Consider the following 15,788-nt stretch of genomic DNA (forward strand, 5'->3'; position numbering starts at 1 on the left):
CTCTCCCTCAGTTCCGTCCTCTGGCCCCACTAACGTGTCTGCACTGGCCACCACCTCCAGCAGCATGCTCGTGCGCTGGAACGAGATCCCGGAGGCCGACCGCAATGGGCTCGTGCTGGGCTACAAGGTGAGTCCCGGCTCCGAGGTCACCTGCGTCGGCATCCAAGCTGCCCTTTCCCGTGACCCCTGGGGCCCGAGTCTCCACCTTCTGGAGTGGATGCGCAGGGGATCCCAGCATCTGTGTTCAGGTGGCACAGCAACCAAGGAATCTCCTGTCAGGACTACAGGCCTCCAAGGAGGCCCAGGTCCTTCCTACCCATCCCCGCCGCCCCCAGGAGGCCCCTGCTGGCTGCCCCAGCCTCGCTCAGCCTGTGGGCCTGGTTCCTACCATCTTCTAGAACCGCTGTCAAAGCTGTGCCCAGCCGTAGGGTTCAGCCCTGGCCCACAGATTGGGAGACGAGGCTTGACGTCCCTGCTCTGCCAGTACTGGCTGTGTGACCTCGGGCCAGTCACGCCTCCTCTCTGAGCCTGTTTTTCCCAGCTAAATGGTCTCTAAGGAACCCTGTAGCTCCATGGCCCAGTGCATCTTTGTGTCCCTGCTCTCCCAGAGCCCAAGCTCCACCCTCCTGGGGCCAAGCCTCTCCTAGGAGCCTGGGGCCCACCAGCTGTTCCCGCCTGCCTTGATTGGGGTGCGAGACTTGGGGAGGGAGCTGGCAGGCAAGACCCAGACCGCAGGCCCTCACCCCCTGCACTGTGCTCTGGCAGGTGATGTATAAGGAGAAGGACTCAGATTCCCAGCCCCGGTTCTGGCTGGTGGAAGGGAACTCCTCCCGCAGCGCCCAGCTCACGGGCTTGGGCAAGTACGTGCTCTACGAGGTCCAGGTGCTGGCCTTTACACGCATCGGGGACGGCAGCCCCAGCCACCCCCCCATCCTGGAGCGGACGCTGGATGATGGTGAGTTTGAATCCCTGTGCACCTGGGGAGGCTGGGAGCTCCCCTTCCTCCTGCCTGCCTGGCCCTGCCCCTCTGGGTTCACACTTTGCCCCGAACAGAACCATGGTGTCAGGCTTCTCCTGTTGGGGGCAGGTCACCTAGGGCCACCAACCCACCAACACATTCCAGACTCTGCTTCCCTGAGGAAGACATGGAAGAACGGTTTGACTTTGGATTCAGTCTCTTGCTCTCTGGGACAAGTGCACAGAATAGAGACTTGGCACCTGTTTTAATTTGGGTTTGCCTGGGGCAGGTTCACTTGGAGCAAAGCTCTGTGCAAGGGAAAGGCTTGCTTTTTCCTGGGCACGAGCTTCCTGGTCTCATTTACAAAAAAGAGCGATGCCAGTAGGGCTGCAGGCATTCATCCCCTCAGCAGAACCTTCTGTCAAAGCCTGGCTCCCTCCCCTTCCCCCACACACACACCCTGACCACCCCCTACAAACACTGCTGGGGTCCGGACAAAAGCGCAAAAGGAAGCGCAAACACCATATGTCCACATATTCTAAAGTTGTAAATCAAGCTAACGATCTGTTAAATTCGGTATGTTTGACTCTCCTGCCTTGACCTGGAAGGCCACGTTCAAGTTTAGAAATCTCAGACTTCGGGGGATTCTCTGGGATGAGGGTGCCCAGGGAGGATCGCCTGTGCCTTGTTCCTTTCCCCTCCTCTCCCCGGCACATGGTACTTGGTCTCCATCCACCTGCCCCAAACAGCTGCCCCTCCCCCAGTCATCCATCGGTCCGGAGGTGCAAGTTGGGGGAACGGGCCCAGGCAGACCCTCATAAAGGAGTGTTTCGGGCTCAGAGTGAGCCCCCCACCCATCCCACCCTATGGGTGGAAGGAAGTCAGACCGGCGCCTTCTGTATTAGAGACCAAGGGCAAAGCCCCCTTGCCCAGTCCTGAGGTCAACCCAGCATGTACATATAGGTGCACAGACATGGACCCTGAGCCGCAGGAAGCTGGAGCCTCTACCCTTCTGCTTCCTGCCAAATAATGCCTCTTTTTGAGGGTAGAAAGCTCACCGATAGCATCTCTGTGTCCCGTGTTGGACCGAGGTGTCAGGGACAGAGCAGCACTCCACAGAGGTCATGGAGCTGAGTGCGTCCTTCCCCCACGGCCCGCCCACCTGCTCTGCTGGAGCTGGACCCAGGGGGCGGGGGGAGGGGCTGAGCAGCAGCTGCCACCTGCTTCTCCTTTGTCCCTTCCAGTCCCGGGACCACCCATGGGCATCCTCTTCCCAGAGGTGAGGACCACATCCGTGCGACTGATCTGGCAGCCCCCCGCTGCCCCCAACGGCATCATCCTTGGTAAGCCTCTCCCCTCTCCAGTGCCCTGACTCTGGGTAGAAGGAGGAGGCATAACGTGTAAAGGAGGCCAGAGGCAGACTAGGCCCAGGAAGTGTCCACCTCTTCTCAAGAAGAATTTTGAGTCCTATTTCCCCCACTTGAGGTTCCTTAAGGATGATTCATTAGCTGTGTTTTCCTAAATATTCCCCAAAGCCCCTGACTGGCCATCTGGTAAACCTCGGCTGCAATTCCTAAGCGTGACCAGGTGAGGGCGCACTGGCCAACTCCGCAAAGCCAGTCCGACCCAAGGCACGGAGGGACGCTTCTGTCGGTCAGAAGCATCCTTTCCTATTCAAGGGTCCTCCCCTAACACACACACAGACACGCACTTGCACGCAGGCCCCCGGGGGAAGGCTCACGGGGTTGAGGGACTTCGACCTGCCCCCAAGCACAGCCCGTATCCTTCCTTCCCGCAGCCTACCAGGTCACCCACCGGCTCAACGCCACCACGGCCAACACGGCCACCGTGGAGGTGCTGGCCCCCAGCGCCCGCCAGTACACGGCCACCGGCCTCAAGCCAGAGTCCGTCTACCTGTTCCGCATCACAGCCCAGACCCGCAAGGGCTGGGGAGAGGCCGCCGAGGCCTTGGTGGTGACCACCGAGAAGAGAGGTGACCGCTTCCTGGGGCTGGGGAGGCCTGGGGGGCAGCCAGCGCAGAGCGGGGAGGAGGGAGTCCCAGCCAAGCCAGGTGCGCCTGCCCTGTGCTCGCGGGGACCTGGGGATCAGCCAGTTACGAGCCACATTGCCCTGCCCTGGAATGGCAGGAGGGTTGCAGTCTCTGAGGTCAGGGTCAGCAAGCACTTGGTGGACTCCAGAAGCCGGGCTGGGAGGCCCCGTCCCGAGGATCCCGCTCTGCCTCAGCTGCTGGGTTTCTGAAGGGTTGGTGAGACCAGCTTCGGTCCTCTCCCCTGCGCTCAAAGGCCAAAGGCCCGGCTCCCCGGAAGCGGGCTGAGACCCCAATTCCTATGAATGTGGTTCGTTACACCGTGTTCCCAGGAAAAACCAGTAAGACAGCAATTGTCAACTGGAAATTGTCACAGCTTAAGAGGGAGCTACGCCCGGCATCGGCAGGTGGGGGGGGGGCACCCAGAATGCTGCCAACACCCTACAGAGCGCAGGACGGCCCCGTAACACAGACCCAGCCTCCCCAAGTGCCCGAGTGCCGAGTCTGAGCCCCTGCAGCAGGGCCGGGGCGGGCAGGGCATCCGGCGGAGCCCCACCGAGGGAAGCGTGGGCTCCGTCCCACCCTGTCGGGGACTGCACAGGCCCCGTCTTGGCGCTGGGCAGGTGGGGCCAAAGGAACTGGGTGTTTGGACCTCCTCACTGCCAGCACCAGCTTGGGCTGTCCTCAGGAGATCTGAATTCCCGGGCATCTGGGCCTCTAATGAGCTGAGGACAGGTCACGGACCAGGAGCCACGGAGCCATGGGTGCCGGCTGTCGGGACCGTGTGCACAGAAAGGGGCTAGGGCTGTGGGTATCAGACGCCTCCTTCTCTTCCTTGAGAAAGCTCACCCCCCCCCCCCCTCCTGGCTGACCCCCCTGCTCCTGTCCCCCTCCACCACCTCACAGACCGGCCCCAGCCCCCCAGCAAGCCGGTGGTGCAGCAGGAGGACGTGAAGGCGCGCAGCGTGCTGCTGTCCTGGGAGCCGGGAAGCGACGGGCTGTCCCCCGTGCGCTACTACACGGTCCAGACCCGCGAGCTGCCCGGCGGCCGGTGGGCGCTGCACTCGGCCTCTGTGAGCCACAACGCCTCCGCTTTCGTGGTGGACAGGTGAGGCCCCGGGCCGCCGGCACTCCCCTCCACCCCTCCCAGTGCAGATAGCACCAGAGGGGTTCCCGGGGTGGAGGGGAGCCCTGGAGGGGGGCGTCGGGGGGTCTCCAGCATGCTCCTGGAGCCTGCCCACGCCCAGATGTTTTCCCCAGCCCGCACCTGCCAGAACCCCGCCTCTGGCTCTGTCCTAACCTCCCCCACCCCGCCGCCCCTGCTCTCGGGAGCCCTTCGAGGGCTGCCTCTTCATTACCTATTTCTGGAGCCTGGAAGCCCCTCAGGGAGGGCCTCGCCACCCCTCCTCAGGCATCCCTGCGGCCGACAGCGCCTCCCTCTCCGTCTGCAACAGGGGAGTGGAGCCGGCTCCGAAGTCTGGCTTCGATTTAATTCCTAGTGGCTCATATTTTTTTATATTCCGGCTGACGTGACCCAGAGTTTTGAGCAATTCTCTCCTCCTCACCCCCCACCCCCAGTAAATCAAAAAGGAAGACTTTGGCCCGGAGAGGAACAAGGCTTATAGAGATGAAGTGCTGGTGAACTCTCGAGAACCTTGACCCCTGCTAAGTTTACTAAATTCTAGAAAGGGATGGCGTTTCCCGGGGAGGACTTTGCTCACAGGGAGGGCTGTCGGAGCTCTCCCAGCGGCTTGCCCCTGTGAGGTAGCAGACATGGAGACAGGGCCACCTGGGGGCTGGAAGCGAGGCCACACGTGGGCTGGCATCAGGCCCCGGAGGCCCTGGGCCCTGGGTGCCCGACGGAACACTCCTAGCTTCTGAGCCTTGGCGTTCCCATCTGTGTAACAGATGAGCGCCCTCTGCCCCCACCTTTCCCCAAGCAGGGACAATGGGGTGAGGCATTAGGGGGTACCTCTGTTCCTTGAAACTTCTCAACCCCACAGGCTCAAGCCGTTCACATCCTACAAGTTCCGCGTGAAGGCGACCAATGACATTGGGGACAGCGAGTTCAGCGAGGAGTCGGAGCCACTGACCACTCTGCAGGCGGGTCAGTGACCCCTCCACTCGGATCTCTTTCTCTTGGCCCACTGGCACTTTCGGGGCACTGGGCATGCTCTCAGGTCCAGCCTCTGGACTCCGCGGGTCACCCACAGGGGCCCCAAAGCAGCAAACCCTGGTCTCCACTTTTGGGATCAGAGGGGCAGGCATTTGTCCACTGCAGCCGCCTGACTGGACACCCCTCTTCGGAGGGGCGGGGCCCCCAAAGGTGGGAGGGGCGGAGGGCCCAGTGGGCCCTGTGTCTGGCTCCCTGGGCAGAGTCCCAAGGAATTTGGGGCCAAGGGGGCCTTTGCCATGGTTCGGGCTCCCATGCCAAGCCCAGCATCCTAATGTGTTCTGTCTCTGCTGTCCCCAAGCTCGTGACCAACCCAGAAAGCCAGTGAAGGGGCATTGGGGGGCCTTAGCAGCTGCAGCGCAGAGACCTGTGGCTCCAGGGACAAAGAGGAGGGGGCTCTGGGCTCTTGGATGTAGACTGGGGTCAGGGCTCCAGGCCTCCTCCCTCCACACTTGCAGAGGAATCTCCTCTCTGTGGCCTCCCAGGGGGCCCGGGGCCCAGGCCCCAGCCCCCTGAGCTCACGCATCTGTCTGTCTCTCTCCCCAGCGCCCGACGAAGCACCCACCATTGTATCGGTGACGCCCCACACAACCACCTCCGTGCTGATCCGATGGCAGGTACGGCCCGGCAGCCAGCAGGCCGGCGGGGGCCCACAGCCCAGGAGGACTCAGGCACCCCCTGTGCGGGGACCAGCAAGGCTGGAGCATCACACACACACACACACACACACACACACGCACACACACAGCACTGCCTCTCCGTTCTGCTCTCCAGATAATCCTCTCAGGCAGGCCCTGTTCCAGTCCCCTCCTGCAGACCAGGACCCAGTCCTCAGGGAAGTGACACAAATGGGCCGGGTCGCACAGCTAGTAAGTGGCAGGGTCAGGCTTCATGCCCTCAGAGCTGCTAGTCGTGGGACAGAGAAGTGCGTGGGGCTTTCAGGGCCCCCAAGTCCCCATGAATCCTGCCCACCGTCCGGGCGCAGAGAGAAGCCCCTTTCTCCACTCCTCCCTCCGTTGCCTGTTCTTTGGTGGGCACTGTTTTGTTTTTTAAGATTTTATGTATTAGAGAGAGAGCATGAGCAGGGGGAGCAGCGGGCAGAGGGAGAAGCAGGCTCCCCGCTGAGCAGGGAGCCCAATGTGGGGCCCGATCCCCAGACCCTGGGATCATGACCAGAGCCCAAGGGAAACACTTCACCAACTGAGCCCCCCACGCGTCCCTGGACAGGCACGTTGTCCTGCTGCAGTCTGAGGAGGTCCACCAGATGCATGAGACCAGGCTGCCGGTCTCCACCTGAGACCCTCCTGTCTGCTCTCAGGTCCAGCCTCTGGACTCCGCGGGTCACCCACAGGGGCCCCAAAGCAGCAAACCCTTGCCTCCACTTTTGGGATCAGAGGGGCAGGCGTTTGTCCACTGCAGCCCCCTGACTGGAGACCCCTTGAGAGGAAACCAGAAGGGGCCCGCAGCCCCTCCCCAGCCCGAGGCCTCACGGCAACAGGACACTCCGTCCGGTGGAAATGACCTCATGCGGCCAGAAGCCAGGACAAGGCAGGCAGAGCCCCGGGCCATCCTGGCGAAGGGGCAGGGAGATGCCAGCAGCAGCCAGGGAGACAGTGAAGGAGCTAATACAAGACTGACCCCCTTCAGTGGGATTTTAAAAAGCGGTCTCTTAAAAAGTCGCTTCCACCTTCTCCTAAATCCTGTTCTCCTACTGGGCCATGGATGGGAGCAGAGAGTGAAGGAGACGCTGATAAAAGGCAGGGCAAGGCCAGTGCCTCCAGCGATCAGGGGCGGCCTCGTAGGAACCCCAGGGGACACTGGCCAGGTGGGAGGTGGCAGGGTGGGTCACCAAGCCCAGGGAGGCTGGTGCTGTGTGCCCTTGGGCAAATTCCTTACCCTCTCTGAGCCTCCCCTCCTGCTCCGGGAATGGGAATGGCCCGGAGGGAGATTCCAGTTCTCCCTGCCTTGCAGGGACTATTGCAGAGATGAAACCACCTCATTGGAAATGCTTCTTAAACTAAAAATGCTCAGCGTCCTTTTGATTTCTTTTCCCAGTGGCCACTCAGGCTCGGCCCTGTGGCCACAGGAGGCAGCATGGGGAGGGAGAGAGGGGGGCAGAGCGGAAGCGGGTGAACCTCAGAGTTTCCTGCCCCTCCCCATTCTCCGCTCCCTTCCCTGCAGCCCCCAGCGGAGGACAAGATCAACGGCATCCTCCTGGGCTTCCGGATCCGGTACCGGGAGCTGCTGTACGAGGGGCTGAGGGGCTTCACGCTGCGTGGCATCAACAACCCGGGGGCCAAGTGGGCCGAGCTTACCTGTGAGTGGCATCCGCAGGGGTCAGGGGACAGCGGGGCGGGTACACTCCCCTCCCAGCCCAAAAGCTTTCAGCTTCCTGGAGCCACCCTGACCTGAAATCCACCCCCCTTTCCTGAGTGTGCTGCTTCCCACCACCCCCGTCCTGTTCAGCCACTGGGTGTTCACTGAGCACCTTCTGCGTGCCGCCGGACACTGGAGGCACGGCAGTGAACAGGAGAGATGTCTGTCCTCTGCCCTCTCGGAACTTACGGGCTCAAGGAGGAGGGGAGCTCCAGAAGTAAACTCACAATAAATGTCCAAGACGGTTGGCATGACGGCCTTGGAGGCCTTTTCCAGGGGAGCCAGTGCCAGGGAAGGCCTCCCAGAAGATGGCCTTGGCGCTGACCCTGTTGGGTGATCCCAAGTCAACCCCCCCGAAGCTAAGGGGAAAGCCCAGCAAAGGGTCTGCCATGGAAAGGGCCAGGAGCTAACCCTGCCCATCCTGACGACCTGCTGGTGGTTCTGTCCCGCAATCCTTGGATCTGGCCTGTGAGTCCCAGGGGGAGTCACAGCCCCGGGAATGACGTGCTTGCCCTTTGGGGCAGGAGAGCGATGGCCAGCCGTGGAGGACCAGAGGCAGGGGTGCGGTCGCCGAGAGAAGCAGGTGGCTGGGGCCAAGGCGGCGGCTCGGAACAGACTGGAGGGCTGGGGTGGCAGATGCTGTGTGCCATGGCCACCGTGACCGGCTGGCGGCGGGGCGGGGAGTGGTCAGGAGAGAGGAACCCGGGGACGGGGGTCCCTGAGCGGGCAGGAGACGGAGAGCGTGCGGGGTGCTCTCGCGTAATTCCCCTAAAGCGTCCGTGTCTTGGCATCTAACGAGTATCGGCGGACCACGAAATGGATGGACGCGGGGCAGAGGAATGTTCCCAGAACTCCGTGTAGCTGATCCGACAGCTTGCACGATTTCTTTCCTGTTTTGGCAGACTGTGCCCGTGGTTGTGATTTCATAGGCCTGGGGATAATGCGGTCCTAGTTCCTGGTAGTAAAAGGGTTTCTGGTTCAGAGGAGAGAATGAACACCCCCCACGGTGTGGGGATGGTTCTGTCAAAGTCCCGCCTCCAACGAGGGAGCGACTGGGGACCGGGGCTCCCCCCAGGGCCAGTGGGGACAAGGCATCCCCCAGAGCCGTCCTCAGGGTGCGGGGCACCGGGGGGCTCGCGGTGCCCTGTGTCGTCCCCCGCCCCTGCCGTCGTGCACATGGTCTCTCGCTCTTGCCCGGGGCCCCCCACTGACCATCAGGCCTCCGGACACCCCTTCTGTCTGCTTGTGTGCTCCCAGCACCCCCCCCCACCTGCCCCTCTCCTCGGGGTCTCTGCGGAGCGGGGTGTGTGTACTAACCTCCTCTGTCTGCTGTCTCCCCTGGCCCCCTCGGCCTCCCACCCCGTAGCCATGTACGCTGTGCGGAACCTGAGCCGGCCCAGCCTCACGCAGTACGAGCTGGACAGTAAGTGTCCCTGCATGGCGGCTCCCAAGTGGGGCTCAGGCCTTCCACGGGGATGGGGAGCCTGGGGCTTCTGAGGACACCCGAGCCCAGGCTGAGGGCTGCACCCTCCTCAGGCCCCTTGAAGAATGGGGTCGCCCTAAGTGCACGTGACTTTCTGGAAACATGCAGAAATGTAGAGAGTGACCAGGGACGCCTGCGTCCATCAGGTGCAGAACGGGGGAGGGAGCGGCTCCGGTCTTGTGCCCCATGGGGGGACTGCGGCGGGGGATGGCCGGAGGTCCGTGGGAGGAGCTTTGGGTCTGCTGCTGGGAAGGGCGGGCGTCCACGGCACGGCCGCCCACCTCTCCCATCGAAGGCACTTTTCTGCACGGCTCTGTGTTCCACGCCGATTCCCACCTCTGGAGTGAGCGGAACCCCCACTGTCCCCCAGGGACCTGGGGATGTTCCCAGGGGGGTGTCTGGTCCAAGTCTCACTCTCCTTCTAAAGTCCGTGGTTCTCCCTGAGGCCCAGAGCTTGGGCAGAGGGACCCTGTTCTCTGTACAATGCAAAGTGTGACACCATGGTGTCCTTCCCCTTCCTTCATCAGCCAAGTGGCCCACACGGGCAGTGTGGCCGGCTAAATTAGGGTGACTCCCCCACCCACATTCCAGCGGAGGGGCAGAACTCCCCCCCGAGGAAGGGGAGAAGGGCAGGGTGCCCAGGGAGAGGGGTAGGAGAACCTTCTAGCCTCCCCCCAGCCAAGCAGGGATGGTAATTGCCATCCGAGGTTTCAGGGCCCATTTTCCTGCAACTGTCTTGTCTCCCAGCTTCCGTCCAGGCATCCCCACCCAGGACCCCCAAACTTGGCAAACACTTAGCGTCCCTTAGCCCAGAATGCATGTCCAATCAGCCCCTTCCCTGAGGGGAGAGCTGCCCGATGGGGCTGGGGCAGCTGGGAGCTTCAGGCGTCTGCCATGGTGGGGACAGGGTGAACAGCACTGGTTCGCACGAGCTGTCCCTGCGCAAATATTAGTAGCATCTCTTTGAGTCTCAGAAGTGCTAGTGTGCTCACCCTCGGCTGAGCCACCCACAGGTGTCGCGTGTCCCCATTCCTGGGGGGCCGGACCACCTCCCAGCCACCCCAGTCCCTACGTTGTCTTTCCTGAACCTTCTGGCAGGAGCTAGAGTCACAGATGCGTCCTCGCAGACTCCGCCCTCCGTGCTGGCTCTGTCCCCTGCAGGGCGGTGACCTCTCTGTGCTTCTGCCCCCCTCCCCCAGATCTGAACCAACACCGGCGGTATGAGATTCGGATGAGCGTGTACAATGCCGTGGGGGAGGGGCCCTCGAGCCCCCCCCAGGAAGTCTTCGTCGGGGAAGCCGGTGAGCCCGCCTGCCCTCCCAGCCCCAGCCTCTCCCACCCCACAAGTCCAACTAGAGGACGTAGGGGATTCGGGGGCCCCAACCCACGGTGCCCCTCACTCACGACCTCTCACGCCCTCCAGTGCCCACTGCGGCGCCCCGTAATGTGGCTGTCCACGGTACCACGGCCACACAGCTGGATGTGACGTGGGAGCCGCCACCGCTGGAGAGCCAGAATGGAGACATCCAAGGCTACAAGGTACGGGGCGCTCCAGCAGAGCAAGGGTCTGGGGGTGGAGGCGGGGGGGCCCAAGCTGCCTGATGGGGCCGGGGCAGCTGGGAGCGTCAGGCGTCTGCCGTGGTGGGGACGGGGTGACCTGTGACCCATGGGCCCAGGACAGGCCCGGAAAGGGTGACCTGTGACCCGTGTCACAAGGTGGGACAAAGGGCCAGCTTGGGAGTGGGGGTGAGCCCTGGGTGGTAGGAGGGGGAGGTGGGCAGGTCCGCACCGGGTCCCTTGGCTGTGGGCACCCAATCCCCGCGGACACTGTGCACTAACGCAGCACCACACCTGGCCTCTCCGGCAGCCTAGCCCGGCGCAGCTCAGAGGCAAGAAGCCTCTGGGTGTTGCTTCAGGCAACACCCCTGACCTCACTCCCCCAACTCCCAATGCCAGCAAAAGACCCCCCCACAGGTGGTCCTTGGGCCAACCCTAATTACAAATATTGATTTGACCAAGTGGCAGAGGCGCCCTCGCTGAGGATGTAGAAATCTCTGATTCAAATTATTTCCAGATGTTAGAGGATGTCACGCGTCCTAACAGCATTCATTTCATCTGCAGCATTCTCCGAGCCCTTTAGAACTCCTTCACTGTCTGGAATGCCTGTGTAGTCGGCAGAGTATAAACATTTGTACCCATTGTACAGATGAGGAAACTGAGACCCAGTTGAGGGGGTGCGGCAGGAGCACAAAAGAAGCAGGTAGCCAAGAGTCAGACGCCAGGTCTGCCAGCCCTGACCTTGTGCAGGGCAGAGGGGGCACGGCACGCCACCACCCAGCAGAGGAGGTGGTGGGCAGAGTAATAATGCTGTGTCTCCTTGGTCAGAGCCGTTGGTGTGTCCGAGGCCTGCGTCCTGGGCCAGGGCCCAGCACCACTCTGATTCCTGCTGGGGGGTTGTTCCAGGGGGAACAAGAGGGGGAGTGTGAAATACACCCCCCCACACACGAGGCCTCATGGTTTGCTGGCTCAGCCCCCTCATTGCACAGGCAGAAACCGAGTTCCCGCAAAGGCCAGGGGCGTGCCCGGGTCACCTAGCTTGTACTGTAGGGGCCCAGTTGAAGACAGAAACCCACATAGGAGTCTCTTTTTCCACCTAGGAGGTGGGAGGGAGGAGGGAGGCATCTCACCTAGGACGGGTGATACACTGCCCAGGAGTGCTGGGGGGAAGGCTTAGTCCCAGACCCCCAGCACAGGCCTCCCTTGAGAAGGAGGAGGAGGAGCCGGGGCAGAGCCTGCCACCGTTCGTAGCACTGGACGGTCGAGGTATGGAAGTCTCCAGCGAACATGTAGCCCCAGGAAACATGCAGACGCACGGACCGCGTCTATCACACGGCAGGTGTCTGTGTGCTTGGAAAATACGGAGACAGTTGGCATTCTTAGCTGGGGGCCTGGGATGGCCGCATCCCAGATGTGCATTAACCTCCACGGTAATTAGCATGGACGTGAATGATGGGCGGACGTCGCCAGCCAGTGAGCTTGGTTTGGGTCCGACTGAGCTGTGACATGTGCCCAGGCGGTCACCCCACCCAGCTACCGTCTTTCAGAGACGGGTGAGTATTGAGCTGTTATTTTGTTCCCAGCGGTGTTTCTCAGTCTGGGAGGAAAGCAGTGAACAGAGAGGCAAACATGAGCTTAAATTTTAAGGGAAGAGGACCAACAACATGCAAAACAAGCTCCTCCAGAGGGTGGCAAAAGTGGTCCGTGGAGGGTGTAGAGCAAATGAGCCGGGGGAGGTTTGGAACTTTAAATAGGGCTGTTAGGAAAGGATTTAATGGGAACTGAACACTTGGGCAAAAATGAAGAACAGGGTGAGAATCACATGTTCTTCTGGGAGAAGAACATTCCAGAAAGAGGAAAAGAACAAAGATCCTGGGGTCAGTGGGTGTTTGGCATTTACAAAGCTCAACTAGGAGCCCAGTGCGTCCCAGTGTGTGTGTGTGTGGAGGGCAGCATGATAGGAGATGGGTCAGGTAGTGACCTAGTGTACATCACCCAGGACCCTCAAGGGCTTTGGCTGTCACTCAAAATGAGAGGACAGCCGTGGAAGGTTTGGAGCAAAGGAGAGCCACAGGTGATAGGGTTTTGAAATGGGGAAAGCACAAAACCACAAAGAGGGGGCTGAGTCATCTAGGTGAGGCATGGTAGTGGCTGAGGCCAGCCAACAGCGCAGTGAGAGAGGTATTTGTTCTCCGGCTCGTTGGAATGATGGAGCTGGTAGAATTTGCTGAGTTGAATTGGAGAGCGAGAGAGGATTTACAAGCAATTTGATGATGGAGCTTCTAGGCACAGAGCCGGAAGAGACAAGGGGGCAGAAGGAGGAAGCTGGCAGGGGAGAGCTGGAGTCGGCTCGAGACATGGGTCAGACCCCAAGGGGAGACGTCACATGGAGCCGGTTTCCGTGTCTGGAGCTCGAGAGCGAGAGTCTAAGCTGGACATGTGAATTGTGGAGTCCACAGCATGTAGGTGAAAGCCCAGAGATTAGACCCAAATAGGAAACCCAAGAAGAATGAAAATTGAGACCTAGGACCAAAAAAAGGGACTGACGTCTCAAAACCTACATAAAGAACGTACTTCCCGGAGTAGGGAGGACTATGTTATACTGAATACTGCTGAGAGCTCAAGCAAGATGAAATCTAGGAAGCAACTATAGCCCAAGGACTCAATCTGGCCCTCCACTTGTTTGTGTAAAGTTTTATTGGAACACAGCCACACTCACTTGTTTACAAATTGCCCATGGCTGCTTTTGAATTACCACAGAGATACGTGGCTGCAAAACCTGAGATCTTTATTACCTGGCCCTTTCCAGAAAGCCTGTGGAGCCCAGGATTATTGCATTAGCCAGGTCAAGTTCATAGGTTACTCTGATGGGGGGGCAGCTTGGAGGGATTTAAGAGAGGAGGAGAGGAGGCAGCGAGGACACATACCCCTTTTAAGGAGTGTTGCTTTAAAGGGAAAATGAAACAGGAATTAGAAACCTTCAACAGAGGGGGTTTTAAGACTGAAGAAATGCCGGCTCGCGTCTGTGAGGATAATGATCCAGGAAGAGGGGAAATGTGGTGATTCTAGGAAGAACAGAAGCTGGGGGGAATGAGGTCCTGGAGGAGGTGAGAGGGGCTGGGATTTCGTGCAGGAAGGCGAGGTTGTCTCACAGAGGAGCCTGCCGTGCAGCCAGGGCACAGAGGGAGGCAGGCAGAGGGTGTAGACACAGGGGCTATTGAAGGTATGGGCAGCACCCCGGGAGTGTGGAGAAAATCTCATCTGATTGCTTCTGGGTTAAGGAGCCTCACGAGGTGAGGGGAGGGGCAGGGAGGAGCAGTGGATGAGATCCGGATGTAGGAGATGCGCCCAAGGCTGGTGGACCACGGTATGTAGCACGGTGAAGATTGAAAGCGTGAATTCCCTGCGGCGGCGTGTGGCTGTGGTCCGGATTCAACCAAGGCTCAAAGCTGGCCTCTTGGATCTGATGGAGCCCTAAGCGCAGGGGAGTGAAGTGGTAGATACAGGGGGGATGACTTTCTACATTCACTGTCTGCATCTGCACTCAGCAGGTCCCATCTGTGTGCTGAGAACACCCAGATCTCAGGTGTTGACCTTGACCCTGCACCCCTAATTCAGCGGGAACTTGGTCCACTATATTGAGTGCCCGTCACTGGGAACGGTACACGAACAACCACATCAACTCTCTCTCTCATACCTACTCGTATCGGAAGAATCTGTTTTTAAAAGTGGGCGGGGCTAGATGAAAGCAAGGATTTCTGGGTGACAAGATGTCCAGAGTGCCAGGTGGGGGACCTTGGCACTAGGCTTCCTCCAGGCAAATTGAGAAATTGAGGTCCGTAGCTTGCAGCAATCTTCTCGGCCGGCAGGTGGCGCCAAATACTCGCTGATCGTCGCCGGGGCGGGAGGCTTGCGGCTTTCCCGCCCGGCTCTGGGTTCAGAGTTCTTGACGCTAGTGAGGAGTCCTGAGCTTCAGGGACAACACTGTGGCTCAGGGATCACCTGGCAAAGTCCCTGTGCTCGTGAATGGGGCGCTGGAGGCTCAGCCCCAGGCCGGCCTGCAGACCTGCAGGTGAATTCACCAGCGGGGTCCTTGTCAACCAGCAGGTGCTTTGTAGCCGGTGAAGGGGGAAGAGGGGTGGGCCTGACTTTCCGCATCCCTAACCGGCTCCCAGCTGATGGTGGTGCCGAGAGGCTGGTCCTCGCACTCTCCTCTCCGTTGGGCCAGAGTCTGGGGGCCCAGCCCAGATGTCTCAGCTGGGCCCCCACCCGGCACTTCCCTCCCCAGCTCAGGGTCCTGAAGAGTGGAGCTGACTTCTTCCTCCTGTAACCGTGTCCCCTATCCCGAGGGCTGATGGTCCTGTGCGGTGCTAAACCCTCCCGTCTCCAGGCCGCACAGATGCGTGGGGTCTGTGCTCTCCTGGGACTTAGTGCAGCAGAGACTGAAGTATTCGCTGTGGTTCTGGAAGGGTTTCCAAAACCGCTCTTAAATACTTCTGTACTGTTCCCTGAGGGACGCACGCAGCGCATGTGGATGGTACCATCGAGGGCGTCTCTGCGACCCTGGGGCTGGCAGGGGGGCAGGAGGAAAGCTGAGTGTGTCCACCTCACTCCCACGATTGGCTGTGCCCACAGATTTATTTCTGGGAAGCCCAGCGGCGCAACCTCACAGAGCGGGTGAAGACGCTCTTCCTGGCCGAGAACGGCGTGAAGCTGAAGAACCTGACCAGCTACACCACCTACATGGTCAGCGTGGCCGCCTTCAATGCCGCGGGGGATGGGCCTCGGAGTCCCCCCATCCGGGGCCAGACGCAGCAAGCAGGTGGGGGAGGGGGGCACCAGGCACCTGTGCTCCTGGGGTGGGGGGGGGGGCGTGGTAGAAGCAGCCGCCTTATCTGCTGAGACATCTGGGCTGGGCCCCCAGGCCCAGGAGATGGCCTCCAGAGCTGGAGAGCACAGCCCCAAAAGAGGGTGCCTCCGTGAGAGTGCTCAGAAGACAGAGGCTGTCCCCAAAGAGCCTTAGAGAGAGCCCCCAGATGTCCCCGGTTCTCCCCACATCTTGTAGCCCGCCAACCCCATTTCTGGCCGGGCCTTGTTCTGACGCAGCTTTCTGGGTCACGGGGTCACGGCCCCGGCTTTGTTCCTTCAACAAATATTTACTGAGCATCTTCTAGAAACCCGCCCTGTGCTAGAT

General features: G+C 60.6%; 1 protein-coding gene across 2 annotated transcripts in view; it reads left to right on the forward strand.

Moving 5' to 3' along the window:
* Positions 1–15,788, forward strand: part of SDK2 (sidekick cell adhesion molecule 2) — a 248,952-nt gene that overhangs the window by 204,820 nt on the left and 28,344 nt on the right. The window contains exons 26-37 of one of the 2 annotated variants that reach the window (XM_059380651.1): positions 12–127; positions 766–955; positions 2,203–2,301; positions 2,757–2,951; positions 3,912–4,113; positions 5,009–5,112; positions 5,725–5,795; positions 7,360–7,495; positions 8,921–8,977; positions 10,237–10,338; positions 10,461–10,576; positions 15,230–15,416. In XM_059380651.1, coding sequence (XP_059236634.1) covers positions 12–127; positions 766–955; positions 2,203–2,301; positions 2,757–2,951; positions 3,912–4,113; positions 5,009–5,112; positions 5,725–5,795; positions 7,360–7,495; positions 8,921–8,977; positions 10,237–10,338; positions 10,461–10,576; positions 15,230–15,416 — 1,575 coding nt within the window. The remainder of the gene's footprint in view (positions 1–11; positions 128–765; positions 956–2,202; positions 2,302–2,756; positions 2,952–3,911; positions 4,114–5,008; positions 5,113–5,724; positions 5,796–7,359; positions 7,496–8,920; positions 8,978–10,236; positions 10,339–10,460; positions 10,577–15,229; positions 15,417–15,788) is intronic. The other variant, XM_059380652.1, reaches the window with a different exon arrangement.

The sequence above is a fragment of the Mustela nigripes genome, chromosome 16, assembly GCF_022355385.1.
Source record: "Mustela nigripes isolate SB6536 chromosome 16, MUSNIG.SB6536, whole genome shotgun sequence".
NCBI lineage: Eukaryota > Metazoa > Chordata > Mammalia > Carnivora > Mustelidae > Mustela > Mustela nigripes.